General features: G+C 47.0%; 1 protein-coding gene across 5 annotated transcripts in view; it reads left to right on the top strand.

The window, feature by feature from the left end:
• FucTA (glycoprotein 3-alpha-L-fucosyltransferase A) overlaps window positions 1-18512 on the top strand; it is a 163989-nt gene that overhangs the window by 127238 nt on the left and 18239 nt on the right. For 4 of the 5 annotated variants that reach the window (XM_071669369.1, XM_071669370.1, XM_071669372.1 and 1 more), the window contains one exon: window positions 507-527. The exons of the other annotated variant lie outside the window; for it this stretch is intronic. In XM_071669369.1, coding sequence (XP_071525470.1) covers window positions 507-527 — 21 coding nt within the window. The remainder of the gene's footprint in view (window positions 1-506; window positions 528-18512) is intronic. 5 annotated transcript variants of the gene reach the window in all.

The following is an 18512-nucleotide window of genomic DNA, read 5'->3' on the forward strand; positions in this document are numbered from 1 at the left end:
TAGTTCAGGAGGTTATAGTTAGAGAATAGCTAGTTCAAGTTATAGTTATAGAGAAGAGCTAGTTCAGGAGGTGATAGAGAAGGACTAGTTGGGGGGTTATAGTTTTCATATTTCCATGTGTTATGATTATAGGTTATTACTGTTATTATTCAGTTAAAGAAGTATATAACTGAGTTTCGGCCTCACATAAGTTTGTATTGTAATATTATATCGTTTGTAACTGCCTCAGGAGGACGACATGACTCTTGAGCACGACGGTGCGACCCTAGAGCGCACGACGGGGACGACCCTTGGGGCTATGATGGTCGTGGCAACGGCCGGGGTCATCATACACCCTTCCACGAGTCGTCCCTGTCGTGCCCGAGGTGTTGTCCCTGTCGTGCTCAAGGTGTCCCTGTCGTGCTCCAAGAGGTTAGCCATAGGTCTTGTCCCTCTCACCCACGTCCTGCCCGACCAGTGGGTGTCATGCACCATGTCTTGACCAAAGTGTTTTCCACCTTTTCTAGGGGACTTCCGAATCAGGAGAGGTAGGACGTGCCAGGCGACGGCCCTCACCACCAGAGGAGCCCCCAGCCTCCTCCTTTAAACACTGACCCCCTTCCTTCCTTCCCTCCTCATCTAGTTCTCTAACCATCCACCTCTCATCGTAGTAGTTAGTGCTCACGCTACATAACCCTTGACATCTACATTAGAGCCAGTCGTAGTGAGGGTAGTTGGGTTGTTAAGGAGGCAATCGGGGTGGTGTCTCTCTCTCTCTTTTGGTTGGTCTTGTGCAATTGGAGGGTCCGTGTTTGACTCCCGTCATCATCGTCTCTCTGACGTGTGTGTGTCCTTTGGGATTTCGTAGATGGGACAGCTTCCTGCCTCTAGGAGATGCTCCTGTAGATCTACGATTCTCGAGGACGTGTCTTGTCGTCAGAGGGCGACGGTGGGCGCCATTACGCAACTTCATTTGCATCAAGGTCTTGTTTTGGCGCGAGAGTAGAACACAGGTGCGCATGCGCTGATATCCTTCCGTCTTGCCTTGCCATTGGCGGTGACGTCACGATATCTAGCCCTACTGCCTCGCGATTGGTGGTGACGTCACGCATGTACGGGTCTCACGGTGGCCCTGCTATCTGATTGGTGGCGGGAAGGTCATGCATGATTGGGTATCTGGTGGCTTGGCTTTGCTATTGGCTGGACGGTGCCTTGGGGACCCCCATCATGAATATGCATGGTAAGAAGGGATGGTTGTCCCATGAGAATGAATGACTGCATGACGCCCACAGGAATACCTGAACGACCCTAAGACCGTCTTCACCAGCTGCCGTTGATGCCACGAAGAAGGTTAAGTATTGTTTGCTGTGCATGATCTTCTCCAGTACATTTATAGGGAACATTTCACTTGTTGTGGCCAGCATCCTGCCATGTCTGGTGTCTGGGTATTGAGTAAGACGGGCGAAGAACGTGTTATACTTCAGAAATGAGCTCGTACCTACCACATCTTCCATAGTCTCATATTTGCCACATTGTACCATAGGTTCGTATTTTCCATATTGTACTATAGTCTCGTATTTGCCATATTGTCTTTTCCTTCTGAAGTCATCTCAGAAGCAGTCCTCTGTGCCACTCTGGCCTCTTATCGTTATGACCTGGTCACAGCCCAGGTAACACGTACCCCCAACCTGAGGGAGACATCCTCAACACGTCAAGCCTGCTGTAATCTCCAGGTACTACACTCTGTGTCTCCTGATGTACACATTGTGTTCTCCTGGTCCCAGACCAGGGTCCCACGGCTACATCCCAGGAGAGAGTCCCACGTCCTGGTCCCAGGAGAGAGTCTCACGTCCTGGTCCCAGGCCAGAGTCCCACGCTAAGGTCTTCGTGTGTCGCTGGTTTGACCAGCACACGCCCTAAGCAAACCCCTCCCGGAGCCCCCCACTTCTTCTTTCCCGGCAATACATTTAATTAGAAATTTATTCGAAGTTCCCGTGTTGTCGACGGTGGTGCTGGCGCAACAGGAGTGCGGTTTTCAATTATATTTTGTAATTAAGGCCCGTATGTGGCGGCGTGGCAGACACGGCCGACGTTCGCCTCCGAACGGTCGACCGACCCCCCTCTGCATTTTCACAGGAACCTGGTGCCCGTAAAACGAAAAACATTTGTTGGTTTGCACACAGATGGCTGAGGAGAGGAAGACAGACTGTAGAGGAGGAAGATAAAGAGGTATGGAGAGATACATGGGAGACAGAGAGACCCCTCACAGGGTTACCGAGACACGAGACCCTTCGTGTGGTGAAGACAAACACTTAGAAATGTTTTAAAAGGAGTTAAGGATTCTCTTTGTGCGCCCACCTCGTCACACATGTTTACCTCTCCCCTCCCCACGCAACTACAGTCGTTCCTCAAATGTATTTCATGAGTGGTAACGCCCGTCCCTCTCACGACATGCGAGACAGTGCCATCCCCCACCTTAGTAGTTTAAGACCCCCTCAGCCCTCTCATTACGACAGTCATGTGCCACTCACAGCTCACGGCAGAGTTTTTCAGTCACAGCTCAAGTTACGGTCACAGCTTGCGGGACACGGTAGTCAGCCTAGTCAGAAACCATGGCCGAGTCCCCAGTCAGAGCATGCCGGCCCTCCAGTCACTAGCCATTCCCCCTCCCCCAGGCCCTCCCGTCACCAGCCAGTGCCACTGGGTGCCAGTCGTGCGTCACCAGTTACAGCAGGAGGGGTCGCGTTACACCAGTTTACCAGTGGAGCCAGGTGACGCCCCCCCGAACCCTCTCATGTGTCTCGACCCGTTGCTCCACCCTACCTGCGGCTCCGTTACCTGTCCCGTTGTTATGCTACGTTCCGTTAGCTGATTGCATGGCTGCCCAGGGCTCCGTTTGCTGTTTCGTTCCTACTCAGGCTTCCGTTAGGTGTTCCACCCTTCCGTTGATTGCTCCGCGTTTATTCACGATCTCATTAACTTGTCATCATCATCCACCCGCGTGTGATTAAACTCTCCCTGTTCATTACAGTTAGTTAACTCCGGATTGGTCAGACAGGAAGTCGTTAAAGCTCGTTAGTGAGTCTATACGTGCGTTCTGTCGATAAAACAGACCTCCCCCACCCTTCTATAAGTGCCCTTCGAAATAGGTTTCATCAAATGATATTGTATGTTGACGCTCGGAGTATGAGCAATACAGTCACCAAGTTAGAGAGAGCGGCTGTGGGAGGAAATTATGATGCGACTGCCACATCTTAACCTGGGTTAGATCCTATAGATTTCCTCGCTGAATACTCGATGACAGACTACACGCCATGTTTAATAGGGATTGGAAAAACAATGTAGACGGTGGTGTCTTGCTCTGTGTTAAAGCCCATTCAAATCCCGTGGTAAAAAGAAAAAAAAATGTAGCCGTTGGGAATGTCGTTTTCATTTTTGTGGAAATTAAAAGATAGACTTCGTTAGAAAAAAAAATGACAGTAGGACTAGTGTATAGGTCCACCGCACAGTACACTTCAGTAAAACCCTCAAAGCAGTGGAGGGAACATACAAATGTCTATGCGTAGTAGACGGTGTGTTTCTTAACCGTAGCTGAGGTGGTGGGTCGTTCAAATAAAAAAGTGACTTTTGAGGAAGCTAACTTATACGTAGGAAAAGCAAGAGTTGTATGACGGCGTGAACAGCACGAAGCTTACATGGCTGAAAGTAGCAGAAGCAAACCGTAAGGAATCTTACAGTTATGTTGGATGCAAGAGGGTCATTACTCAGTCAATAGATCCATTGATTACGGAAAACGGTGACTTGGCCTGAGACGGCGAAGCCATGACAAAAATGTTGACTTTTTTTCATCTGGATTTACGATGGAACACAACCCATATCCCGAATCCAATTACATCGATAAGAGGAGAACGTTCTTCAACAAATTGACGTAAAAAAAAACAAAAAAAAAACAATGAAAATACATAAAACGGCTGGACCTGATGAGATTAATCTGAGTACAATGAAAGAGGCGATAAATGAGATAGTTAAGCTTTTAATAGCTGCCCCTTTCAGTAACATCAAACGTTTTGATGATCTATCAAACTACCTGTTAGACTCGATTCGTCTGATTTACACATGTAGTAATGAACACAAACTCCTGGGCAAACGTTTTACCTAGAATGAAGCCAAGTACTTTACAACAGGATTGTTAACATGTGGAACGATCTACGAATTAAAGTGGTTGAAAGCAGGCAGAACTGTAGACATTTTTAAGAATAGAATTGATGAATAATTTGCTTCAAGTCCACGATTTGAATTATTTGCACCCCCATAAGTCACATTGACAGTTTGCTGATTGTGCTTTTTGAATTAACTGCATACTAACTAACTTTACAACACTAATAAGTTTCTGATATCTTCCACAATCACAAACAGATGCGAATGGACACTTTTTTATTTTTTTGAGACGGCACGGGCAGCTGAGGCCCTACTAAGGCCAACCCATTAACGATATATATATATATATATATATATATATATATATATATATATATATATATATATATATATATATATATATATATATATACTAGCCTGACCCAGGTACCCATTTTATCGACCATCCCCAAGGGATGGATGAGCAGTTGGGGTGACTGCGTCACGGTCGGGAACGCTGATCGCTACATCACGGAAGTTTGTTGTTCGAATTTCCTCGTATTCTTTTGTATCACTATATCCCCTCATTGTGCAGTTTTTAATACATCGCTGACATATTTCATTATTTCTGGTATTGATTTTAGTGTTGCTTGACCCCAACCCCTCGCGTGGTTTTTCTTATTACTCCAGTTTCCCATTCTTTACGTGTACTGTATTTCTTTGAATTTCCGAGTTGTATCCGTACGTTTCCTTTTCTCCGTGTAGTGCCCAGAATGGTCGTAGATTCGTTCATATTTCCCCAAAAGTCATCAGTCGTTTATTATATTTTTTCTTCCCACCAGAAGAACTTCAAATGTCGGAAGCCTCAGGAAATACTGGAATATACAATCGTAAAATAAACTTTTGTAAATATAGGAGTCACAACAGAAAATGGAAAACTCCGATTTCGTGTTTCTCCTTGCATTGTCAAATGCTTTGAATTCGTATAAATCGAGGAATGTAATATAATCGTAGCCATTTAGAAAGTGTGATTAGTCCTAAGGTGTGTTAAACGGTTTCTCGCACCTCTGTATTATTACTGCGATTATTTAGTATCATTACTGAATATCGATTTATTATTGTTTATGCTTTTCTCCGACACGGAGTCTTCCCGAGGAACCCACGCGGCCATGTTTTTCTCAAGAAGATTCGCATCATCGTCAGCAAGTTCACACCGAGTCTTGGCAACTTTCCGTTAAGATAAGGAAACACAGAATTCACAGAACTATATAGCGATTGTTGGAGAAGTTCGGTGGTGACAGCGCAGTACCGGGATGGTGACAACCTGAGTGAGGTAATGTGAAGGCAGTTACCTGCTGCTTAAGTAACATAACTGTGATGATGTGACGGTGACGATCTACACAAGAAACGGTTGATTCCACCAGTTTAACCGTGCTGCTGTCGTATCTATGATTCACACACACACACACACGATTCATATCCCTTCGTGTGTGTGTGTGTTTATGTTCGTGTTAAGGGTCATGTAGCACAAGGAACAGGCGATGTAGTTCTAATGAATACTGGAGGAATCACCCTTTTTTTCGGTCATTTTCTAGAATAGCTCCGCAGGCTTTTAGCATTATATATTGATAGATTTGTCTGTATACGTTGTTGGTATAGTTCCTAGAAAAACAGTAACGGAAGGAGCATGTAATCTTTTTGGACGATGTAAAAAACGATATGAGTTATGCATATTGAGGGGTAGTGTATGGTTGATTAATGTGAACGTTGGTAATACTCATTCATTAAGTCAGTAAACCAGTATAAACCTTACCAAGCCTCACCTAATAGCCGAAATAATTGTAGAAATATACCGTCGTTATATTTGCCAGCTGCTGGGTATCGTGTCTCACAACCTGGGTTTGGATTTCCATGATATTCTGTATCATACTTAAAACATGCCGAAAAGAATGTCAAAGGGTTCACATATTTTTTCTGATTAACGTTAAGAATGTACTCTTAGTTTGGTAGGGGAATGTAGGTAAGGTTTTCATAGGATCTGTTGATTCCCCGAAGTGTTTTCTAAACTTTTAACCCCACGTTTTCCAAATTATGATAGCCCCACACCCACTATTATGATCTATTACTGTAGCATAAAATGTATTGAACCAAATAACTTTGTCTAGTTTGAATCACTTTTACGAACTCAAAGAAGTTTACTGAAACGCCTTTCTTCAAAGTGAATAGATTATTTATGTGGTGCCCTTAAACTGGGACTTCACCGAATATTAACGTTCAGAATTGATCTTGACTGCTAAGGAGACCAGCTGAGGTTTTCATAGCTTCTGCTAATTGATTTACATGTTATTTCTACATTTACTTTGCTTAACCCCACAGTTTCCCTGATATGATAATATTTGCCTATTTAATATCGTTTAATACGAAAGATAAGGTATTTCTGTAACTACATTGATGTTGATAGAGCTCTTAAATATTAAGTAACCATTTCCCAAAGCTGTTCTTTTGTTGAGGAAGTGAAATAGATCTTTACTCTTGTCTTTGGACTTTTAGTGCAGTCTGTTGGTGAAAGAAATCGTTTTAGTGACAATATTACTTGCCTTCACGTGAGTTGGATTATGTTGTTAACTCCTCTAGCAAGACGGGGGTCAGGCTAAAGGTAAGGCCATCAGATATGGTCGTGCTTATGGAACGTACCGTTGTGGTCATGGCCCGTGGGTCTTGCCGCCGTGCTCAAACAACTCGCCGTCCTGCTTCAAAGGGTTGAAAATGAGACATTTTGACGTATTCTTACAGTCAGGCGAGAAATTCTCCCCAAAATCTACCTTGAGTTGATTTTGTCGTTTATTTACACTCGCTAGATATGTATAATTGTCGCCTTAAGTGTGTCAACGAGCTCAATATCTGGGAAAACACTCGAGAAAGCCGCTTAACGGACATATCTGTGTGCGCGACCCCAACCGTGGCGGACGCCAGGCAACAGAGGCGTAACCCATATCTCTCAACCCCTGCCAGATTGACACACAACAGTGAGACACACAGGAGTTATTGTATTTCGATCCGAGGCTTTTGGCCCCAAACCCGACTACATGTTTGGAACACTTCCATTCATAAGTTGAACCCGCCCAGATTGTCGTCATCACTCGTGCTTAATCGCACTTTTTTTTCAGTATTTAAGTCTTTGTCGGTAGACTTTAAGGTGTTTCACAAAATTTCCCCTTTTAGTTTTGCGTTTTGAAATGTTTTCTTTACATGTGAATGTGCTTCAATCACGAGGCAGCGTGGATTATGTGGCATAGGTTAGCAGCAGCTTGTGGTCGTATTCTCATTGCCACATGTTGTACCCTTAAGTTCAAGGGTCGTAACGTTATGCTCTAGGGGTCTTATCTTCGTGATCAAGGGGCAGAAAATCTCGCAGAGGTCGACAGAAAAAAAAACTAAGGAGTGCTATTGGGAAGTCCAGTCATCTCGTGTAACTTTTAGATGTAAATCTTTTAAGTTGTAGACCGTAAGATAAGCTTTGTGTTCAAATTCCTAATTTGTCGATTTGGTGAATATTTGCTTTGAAAATTTGAACCAGTGTTTGATATATATGTACAGTGTTTTTACTCCCTCTCCATTATTGTTGGTTTTATCTACACTTATATTCTCGCTTTATTATTATCATATTTGTTATTTCATTCTTGTGTCATTACTGATGTTATTACTGTTTTATTCACTCTTCACTATTGTTTTTCTGTTCTTCATTATTGATTTTTTTTATTTGTATTGCTTTATTCTGGCGTCATTATTGTTGAAATATATAGTTACGAGGAGTGTTTCTGGTGGGTCCATGTGTGCGGGGCAAGCCATGCCGAGGTCTGGGGCCAGCGGGAAAGGCCAGCCGGCCTTCGCCAGGATATCCTCTCACTCTTCATTCACTTGGCCGGCCTCTGCTTGCCTCAGCCACACATTTAAATGCTTTTAAAGCCCGGTAGACCAGATTCCTCACCTGTGGTATTTCGGTCCAACGCGTTGATTATTAAAGGCAGTCTTGTAAAAGCTTTTTTAAGTCGGTGTGCGATATTGTGTCTCCCTGCTCGCTACCAACCAGAGTAGCATGCTTTGTGTTCCGTGCTAGGGGAGGGGTTGGCACTGAGGGCCAGTCGTACTCAAGGCCATGTGTGGCCCCGATCCCACTGTGGCACCATCTCAGGTTTTTATGAAGCACAACAGAAGTGAATGGGAATTGGGGGTTTCCCCCTCCCCGGGTCATGTATAACTCTGAGGGACGACGGTACCAGGTTTCAAAGAACTTTGACACCTTAAGCTTGACGGTGCCATACCTGAGCACAACGGTACGGTTCCTGAGCACAGGGATACGATCTTTGAACACGACAAGACGTACATTTAAGCTCGAAGGTACCATCCTTGAGCACGACAAAACGATCCATGGGTAATATGATGACCTGACCCATTAAAGGTCATGTCAAAGGCCGGGCCATCATACCCAAGGGTCAGTCGTGGTGCTCAGTGGTCGCTAGGTACAATGAACATTACCCTTGAGGCCAACAGTGTCAAATATATAGTTTTTTTGGATGGAAATGACAGAAAGAAGTTAATGAAATATACATGCATGGAAATTAGAAACGTATGTTTCATCATAGTTTTACAGGTTCTTCCAAACTTGCCATATCAGATGCCATGATTATACCCGGTTCACGTGTTGACATCAGATATACATGAACTCTTATCATTTTTATAATAGGAAACTTGATTTTCCTGGTATCTGAAGGGGTTAGTTCCTTGTACCTTTAATTTTCACGCGTTTTTAGTTTATATCCTGAAAATTTTTTTATGAAAAGTTGAATTTCAAGACTCGCCTTGCAGTATTCCTTTGATATGAAGTTAATGTTAATAGGGAGAGATTAATTGCGCTGCAGATGTGTTACCACACTCCCAAACACCTTCACCTGTAATCAATTTGACCACATGGCTTACATTACCATTTCATGATAGAAATGCCTCCAGATTAATTTGAATAGAATATATGAAATGAATTGTTTTATATGATTAGAGAAATCTTCATAGAGAGTCTAGCAGTGAAATAATGAAAAGGTGAAAAATGTGAAAGGGAATGTGTATGATGAAAATTCGTTTGGTTGTTCGGTGTTTGCAAGAGCTCAGAAGGAAGGAGGTATAAAACATAAAATGAAGAAACAAGTGATTGAAATTGCATTAAAAAAAAAAAAAAGAAGAAAGGCCGTAATGTGATTTTTGGATGTGGAGTCCTCACACCCATGGCGATGACGTTGCCATGGGTGACCCGGCCCAGCCCATGGTAATGCCCACCACCGTCCACAGAACCAGTCATCCTCATACAGCCAGCTTGACACAACGAAGCACCATTACATTAACGAAGTGTCGTGTTATCGATGGTAGTCCGGCCTCCAGACCTCATGATGTGTAATTGATGGCGAAATTGGATAAGGTGATTAGGTGGCACGAGTGATTGACCTGCTTCTCAGTCTTTACTAACTGCCTGAAGATATGTAGTTGATTGTGCGATTTTGTCGTCAGGAAAAAAAATATATAACCGGATTTATATTGCTTAATTTCGATAGAAATACATACATATACATTCATAGTTGGCCAGTCACGTGTCTTAGTCCTCTGATCACAACGCTACGACCCTTAAGCACCGCTGAGCGACGCTTGGGTGTGATGGTGTATAACTGGACCTTGATTTAAGGGCCAGGTCATAGTGCAGGCCAAGGGTCGCACTTAAGGTGCGTCGGCCGGTCCAAAATAACTCGCTGGCTTTATTAGTGAATTAAAAGTTGTTTCAAAGTCTCTCGTTTGTTTCACATGTGATTGTAGGGGGCACCAGACCAGCGCTCTAGGTCTTGGATGAGAGACAAGGACGTGTGTGTGTGTGTGTGTGTAAGGCATAGACCAAGCAGGTCCACACCCTCCCAGACGCGAGATAAGCTTGATGGCTCAAGGTATCTTGGCTGGGAATGGTCGGAGCCGTACTCGCAGTGTGACATGTGAGTGTGAGGCACCAGTATGACAGGCGCACACACACACACACACACACACACACACACACACACACACACCAGGCAAGAAGAGTCACGTCACAAACAGTATCCGCCGCTTGGCAGTTTATCTCGTCATGTCTCCCTGGTACCTCGGGCGAGGACACATTGTGTTGGCCTGCACTCCGTGTGTAGTTCATTTTCCATTCCGTCCACACACTGTGATATATATAGATAGATAGATCGACCATGCTTTCTGCTTCGGCGCGGTCCAGTTCATATTTTCATGGCTGAACGACATTTATATTGATGTTGGTTGATGGCCTTATAAGTGAGAGTAGCGAGTGGGTTCGCGTGGTGGGGTGTGGGTAGAGGACAGTATTCGGGAGGAGGGAGGCGAGGCGGTCAGGGCGGTGCTTGACGCTGGCTGCACGTGTCATGTCGGGAGCAGGAGTGTTGTCAGACCCCTGGCCCGGCACGGTGCCTACCTTCAACCCTCCCCCTCTCCCCCCTCCACCAGGCTTTGGCACTGACCGGACTGGCCACGTCCTTGGCCCTCCCCCGGGGTCTGGTAGCTGGCCATGTCCCTGGCCCAACCCCGGGGTCTGGTACCTGGCCATGTGCTTGGCCCACCCCCAGGGTCTGGTACCTGACCATGTGTTTGGCCCATCCACCCCCGGAGTCTGGTGCCTGGCCCCGTGCTTGGCCCACCCCTGGGGTGTGGTTCCTGGCCTGCCGACTGTGGTGGGCTTCCGGGTTGCCATGACACAGGCCATCATGAGAACGAACACACCGTGGTAATGACAGGCACAGCTGCTTTACAACTGTACCCTTATATATATATATATATGTACTGTACAGCTGTACCAATACACTTGCTTCTATACGGTTCTCATTACCTTCAACATTTACGATGGTCTATTAGCTACTCCATTATGGCCAAACTAAAACGTACCTGTGTAAGTAATTGAAACGTGTAGGTTTACTCCATGACGGAGAGGCCATCCATCGAGTATACATTGGGTTTACGTCCACGTGGGTGTAGTAGAAGAGTTGCTCTCACTGGTCGTCCAGGGTTTTTGTTATTGATGATGAGAAAAAGAACAGTAAATGGACCGTCACGACAGTGTACACACCAACATGACGTGGGGACAGACGCCCGCCACTGTGGCCAGGCTGCTTTGAGCCGATGTGCTCCGACCGTCCGCAGGATTCATGTCTATTTTCCTGAGACTTTGTGAAAGAATTCAGTCAATTTACGGTTGATTGTTTTCTGGAGACAAGACATTTTATGTGTAGCCCTAATATTATCACTCTTGGAAATGCCTGAAGGCCATGCAGACATCAAAAGAGAGCGGGTCAGCCTGGTGTCGGAGACTGTCTCGTTTTGACAGATATTCTGCCATGACTCTGTTCCTCCATTATTCGCATCATGTCCGCAGCCGATGCGAAGCTTCTACCACAGATGCACCCTCCATGATAAGTGCTAAATATACTACTATTGCTAGTGTAGTAATAACTAACCTCCCCGAGCGTCAGATATATGGCACGCGCTCACGGGGTAAACATACATCACCGTTATCATGTATTAGCATCCCAGCGGTGAGATCTGATCCATTAACTCACCTCATCAAGTAGTGAGTGGCCGCCCTTTACGAACGTCGCAAGTGGAGACATACGACGGCTGGCCTGATAGAGAGGGTGATGTTATGACGTGTGTGTAAAGTACAGGTGGTTTGAACAGGCAGCAGCCTTCCGCATCATCAGTTTGTGTCGTCCGATCCAGAAATAGTGGTTCGTGGGGCAGAGCGTCCGCCCTCGTGTTTGGGGGGGACGTAATATATATATATCACCGCTGCCACCAGTAAACCTGATCAGAATGACGTATCGAACCCATCGTCACTTTCGCAGAGATCAAAGTATATCGCTCAGCCACCGACCGGGTGGTGGTGGTGGTGGTGTTTTTTTTTCCCCTCTCTCTCTCTCTCCCTGAGGAAAAGCCATAAACTTAACTGCCTCCTTCATGGTCGAGAGAAAAAGTTGATATCAGGGAATAAATCATGAGTGTTTTCGCGTGTCGTTTGAAGGAAAGATGGAGCAATGCTTTTCTTGAAGCTTCCCCACACGGGGGAGACCCGTCGGCCGTTCGTTCTCAGCCAGGCGTGGCCCAGGCACGCTTCTGCCTCAACCGCTTCGAGAAAAACCAGGAGGCTAAAATGGGGCCATCCCATGGCTAACGTCAACGCACATATTAGTGTGTGGCGAGATCATTGTACAGACAAGGAAAGTGGGGCACTTTCTGCCAGAATCTGGGAAAGGCTGTGTATGCGCCAGGGTACGTGGCGAGGCTGGGTGCCAGGGTACGACGGGGCGGGGCTGGGTGCCAGGGTACGGTGCAGGGCTAGGTGCCAGGTTACGGGGCGGGGCTGGGTGTCAGGGTACGGGGCAGGGCTGTGTACCAGGGTGCGGGGCTGGGTGCCAGGGTACGTGGTCGGGGCTGGTTGCCAGGGTACGGGGGCGGGGCTGGGTGCTAGGGTACGGGGCAGGGCTAAGTGCCAGGTTACGGGGAGGGGCTGAGTACCGGGGTATGGGGCGGGGCTTGGTGCCAGGGTCAGAGGGTGGGGCTGGGTGCCAGGGTCAGGGGTGGGGCAGTCAGCACGCATCTGCTGACGCCTCTAACCTGAGCTGACCAGGTAGGGCGAGCTGCATTACTGAGCCGATTGGTGAGGGCTGGTGGTGGTGATAGTGGTGGTGGTGGTGGTAGTAGTAGTGGTGGTGATGATGATAGTATTGGTGGTTGTGATGAATGATAGCGGTGGTGAAGCAAGTGAGAGACGGTAGGTTAAAGGGACTCAGCCAGCCCACTGGTCCAACCAACGCAACAAGGTTGACCTCATCCCAGCCCTCACCCAAGGTCGACCTCACCCCAGCCCCCTCACCCAAGGTGGCATTCCACAGTTAGGAAATGATGACGCACACTGGTGTTCGTGGCACTTGACGTAGGATATGCAGTGTGTAATTAGGATGTGTAGTAATGATGGGTATGGGTCAAGCCGTACCGTCGACCAGCCTCCTCCGTCAGGAGTTGGTTGTTTCTCTGCTTTCATGTTTGGGCTGGAGGTAGGAGTGAGCAGGTAAATATAGCTCATGGTAACTGAATACTGAGGCAGTGTTGTGATTGGCCGCCCCACCCGAGCTCATGGTGTTAGTGGTCGAGTGGCGGTCTTCAAGCGTACCCTTGAGCACGACGGTACGACTCTCGAGCACGGCGTTACGACCCTTGAGCACGACGCAACGACCCTTGAGCACGACGCTACGACCCTTGAGCACGGCGGTACTACCCTTGAGCACGACGCTACGACCCTTGACCACACGACAGTACGACCCTTGAGCACAACGCTACGACCCTTGAGCACGACGCTACGACCCTTGAGCACGGCGGTACTACCCTTGAGCACGACGCTACGACCCTTGAGCACTCAACAGTACGACCCTTTAGCACGACCAGTGAGCACGACGCTACGATACTGGAACAGGACGTGCAGCCTTTGTATACATGAGTACCGGGCCATTTTTGACCTGACCCACCAAGAAAAACTGATTCAATTGATTGTTGAATCTCTCGCTTAAAGTGTGGCGTGTGGTGGTGCCAGTGTACTTGTGGTAAGGATCGTAAGGATCCTCTTTCCTCCTCACAACCCTGCAGACGTAACCCAGCCTCTGCTGGTAGAAAGAAGCTGTCGATACGTAAGTATATATGTGGATTATATATGTTCCTGGGACACGGGTGGGTGTGCTGTAGCGGTGGTGTGTGACGTCACTTTTCTGGGTAAACAAGATTTAAAGGCGAAAGTTAAAACGAGGCGTCGAGGGCCTTCTTCCTCCTCCTGGCGACGCGACCGGAGGCACACACACTAACGCTCCTACTGTAGAGTGGGGCGTGAGGAGGTGGTCTTAAGAAGTCTCGTTTGGTATGTATAAGGTATATCTACCGATGTATTATACCAATTTAGACCCAAGGATATATTATAGCAGTTATAGCCAGCGATGCGTCATAGAAGTGTAGTGTAGCCATATGTTATCACCGATTCAGTTTGCTGTCACCATCTCAAGGCTCGTACGCTTGGTGGTGGTAGGTGGGTCAGAGAGGGGCACGACGAAGTGTGTGTGTGTGTGTGTGTGTGTGTGTGTGTGTGCGCGGGGTTGGCTGTTATGGAAGGTGAAGTTGGTTCCCTCACCTACCGCTCTGCCTGGTACCGACTCCCCCCCCCCCCCCCACCCCTCCTTCACATCACCCAGTACACCGTCACCCCACCCCCGCCCTTCCCTGACATATAGAAGCACTTGGGAAATGATTTGTATGTCTTCATAGGAGTTGCTAGAAGCTGTCAGGCTGAGTCGTGCCATATTATTGAGGCTTTACATGGAAGGTTGTTATTGCTGGAAGTACCGTCCAGTACCTGGAAAAATCTCGGTCTGGTAGTGTGGACCGGTGGGTCCTGGACACCCCAGGTGTAGTGGCTGGGTCCTGGACACCCCAGGACTACTGGCCGGGTCCTGGACACCCCAGGACTAGTGGCCGGGTCCTGGACACCCTTGGATCGATGTAGAGTATTGCTCCGTCCAGCCTGTACTGTGACCAGCACACACACACACACACACAGCACCTCCTCGTACGAGTCTAACCTCCTGGTGTCCATCTTGGACACTACTTGTTGACCCCGTGACGTTCGTAGACACCATTGTCCATTTTGCTCTCACCATTATACCGTACGTCTGTCATTTACAATACCCATTTTCTGTTATCACCTGTTTTCTCGTATTCATGGTATCCCGTTTTCTATAGGGGAGGAGATTGTTTACGTCGTATAACTTTTCTTGCTGTTCTACTGTCCTGGTTTTAAGCAACTCGTATGATTGGTCTTCATATACACATTATCCATTTCTGCAGAAATATAGAACATATCGATTTATTGATACAGAAATATCAGAGAGGCAGATAAACATGAATTGTTTACCGGTACGTGTATTGTAGTTAATGTGGTTTAATCTCTACCTCGGTCACTCTTATCTGCCTGATACATCGCCCTAATGGCTTATCGTGTCTCATGATGGGAACAGAAGTAGTCTTTGTCAGCTGTCTTTGTCGATGGATCCGTCAAGTTAAGGGTTCCCCAAGGAGGCTTTAATGTCGTGAAAGTTTTCTTGTTTAGTGAAGCACTTGTCACCCAAGTGTCACGATCCCCTGAGGGCAGCCCTGTCGTCGTGCAGCAGACAGTAGAGGGATTTCGGGTCAGATATTAAGGCGTATCAATGGTATAATGCTCCGTCGTCCTCAAAGGCCGTACCGTTGTGCACATGTCGCTACCTCGCTAACTCCAGATATGGCGAATATGCATGAGGGAAAAATTATATATATACATACATACATACATATATTAAGGAATTGTGTGATTCGTCGTCTTTCTCGAGAGAACTTATTTGTCTAGGGTCGTTGCATGTATTGTGATAATCTATAACGAGTTCGCGTCATAAAAGTGTAAGTATGCTGTTGACATAGTTTACATGTCATATTGTAAACCCTCTACGGTGGTTTATAAAATGTCACGTAAATGTCAGACAAGAATTGTGGCAGAGAAGAATACAGCACGTGATGTCTCCGTGTGGCTAAGTGGTGTGTGGCGGCAGGAGTTCGAACCCAGTCGCCGTCACCAACCCCGCCTACCCGCCCCCTATCGCTGACTCACGGACGCCCTTTACCGGCCGTCCACGCCGACGCTGGGCTGGTCGCTGGCTGTCAAGATTACCAGCTCCTATGAACCGTTGACACTGCTGAAACGGCAAAGTTGACCTGTTAACCTTTACATTTACGTGTCGATATCCGTGACAGGTTGTACTTAGGTTACCGCAGAATTAGTGTGTTGGATGTTCTCTGAGTTATGTATATAAAGGAGTTGATATGTCTAGAAACATCTGAGTTACATTTGGAGAAGAGTTAAAGTTTCCTACATAACTGGCGCTGTCAATGTTAACAATATTTGTCGATTCATTAACCTCTGGTGAGAGCTGGGTTGAGCGTGGGTATGTTGTTCCAGGTCACGTGAGGTAACCCAGGTCATGTACCCTGCGTGGGGGGGGGGGGGGCTAGAACCCCCTCACCCGGCAGACATTCAACACCTCATCAAGACACACACAACATCAGGTTAGAAGAACGTGATGTTGGTTCATGTGATTATTTACTGAGTGGTAGTGGTGTGGGTGGGGGTCACTGTGGTGCTTGCCCATGTCCACAGGCCTCACGGTGTACCTCACGAAGCTTCTATTTCCCTGGTCTTATTTTTTTCCGTTATTTTAAAGCTGAAAAGCATACTCCTGCGTGACCCATCCCGTCGCATCTCGTACTTCCTAAACCCGATAGTGCCACATCTCTTTGTGTTTGCATTTTGCAATTTTCAGTAATATTTCCTGTGTCCTCGCTTTTCGTGTTCGTTATCGTCCGGTTACAGCTTTAGATCTGGCCAATCTTCCCGTCCCTTCTCATACGGTGGGCGGCCGGTGGACTTGGGACGCCGGGTTCCGTGGAATCACACCTAACGGCTCTCAGTATTAATCTTGCCTCCGGCTCCGTCACCCGCCCCATCCCTCTTCATTGTTACTGGCGGACTTTTTTCTTTCTCCTTTGCTTCCCCGCTTGACTTATTTCCCCGGCTTGGATGTGATGCACGTCACTGCTGCTGGTGGGGAAGCAGCGGCGGCGGCGGCGTTCGTTGACCTCGTGATCGCTGCCGCCGGCGGCCACTTTGCTCGCAGGTTGTGATTGTCGCCAGAGGTGGTAGCTGCCGCCTGGTTAGTCGTCACACGGCGGCGGATGCCCGGCCAGCAGCATAGTGGTTGATTTCAAGGATGACAGGATGGTTGTTGATCTGCTAGACTGATATAGGCTGACCGCTTTTGTTTGAGTATTTAATTCTTGACCGGTTTTGCTCGAGTAGTTAATTCTGCAGATGACTATTTCATTCATGATTTTGAATACGTTTGTCTTGACGTAGTGGATGACTGGTTGGTTCGTCAAAGCAGCCACGCTTTAAGTCTAGTCAGGTAAACATCAGATTCCTTCGCATATTTACCAACAGGCATGCTATGAAGATTTTTTATTATTGAATTCACCGTATACATATTTAAGGAAAAAAGCTTAGTGCAGATGGCTTGCGCGGGAAAATTGAGATAATACAAATCCTGTAAGATTATTTTGATGAAATGCTACCACCTTCCTTTGGTAATTATGGCAATAAAGACATCTTCAGCAAAAGTCTTCTGAATGAAAAGGGTAGGTTTTATTACCATATGTCAAGAATACATAAACAGACGTTAGTGCGTGACTATGTTCTGTCCAACGAAGCCAGTCTGACACGTTTTTTGACTCCTGCAGGAGGAGCAGTTTGGCTAGGATGAAATTGCTTTTGTTTGCATAGTCGCTTGGGGTGTTTGGTAGACCACAGGATCATGCGCAAGCCACGCGCCATTATTCTCGTCCTGCAACAAAACTTGAGTATACATTTACCAACCGTTTCACCTACCATTGCCCTAACGCGCCCCCTTGAAGGCCATATGACCCTCAGATCATCAGATCACTTCTAATGATGCATAATATACCTGAAAAGTCATTATTATTATGAAGAAATGAAGTTTAAGAAATGTTTGAGGTACCAAGAATATATACACACACGTGATGGAGTGCAGAGTGCAAGGTTGTGGGGCGGTTTCCTGCCGTATCAGCCGGTAGCCTAGCGCAGGCCTCCATCATATCTAACGGGTTTTCCCTCAGGCTGTTCACACCAGCCTGTACCCGGCATTCATGTGCACCGTAGCTAAGTAAGATGGATGATATTTACATGTAAAGTAATGGAGGTAAAGGTGCTCCTGGGGTAGGTATTTACCGAAGCAGTAGCTGCTGGTGCCGTCCACGGGTCATTATCGAAGGTGTGTTGTCATCACGGGTAATTGTCGTGTGGAGCGACAGGGAGGTGACCGGCTCGCGGCGGCACTTGCTGTTGCTGCCTTAGCTGTCTCGTTCTTGTATGTTGGCCCAACTACACGATGGACGGTATGGTACGGGACCTTTCCTCTCCTTAGTCATCATCTTGTAGATTTGTGCATCTGGTCGGATGGTCCTAAGGTTCCCGTGTGTTTATATCTGCGGCATTTGCTGCTGAAGGGATACAGAACCAGCGTCTGTGTTTGGTACGAACTGCCAACGCGGCCGGATGCCTCGGCCTCCCGACCAGCAAAATTCTTAGGATTGCGTGAGGCTACACGTCCTCTCTTGCGGACCGCAGAGCTGCAGTTTTGTATAGCCCTTGCGCTTTGACCGTTTGTGAA

The sequence above is a fragment of the Panulirus ornatus genome, chromosome 14, assembly GCF_036320965.1.
Source record: "Panulirus ornatus isolate Po-2019 chromosome 14, ASM3632096v1, whole genome shotgun sequence".
NCBI lineage: Eukaryota > Metazoa > Arthropoda > Malacostraca > Decapoda > Palinuridae > Panulirus > Panulirus ornatus.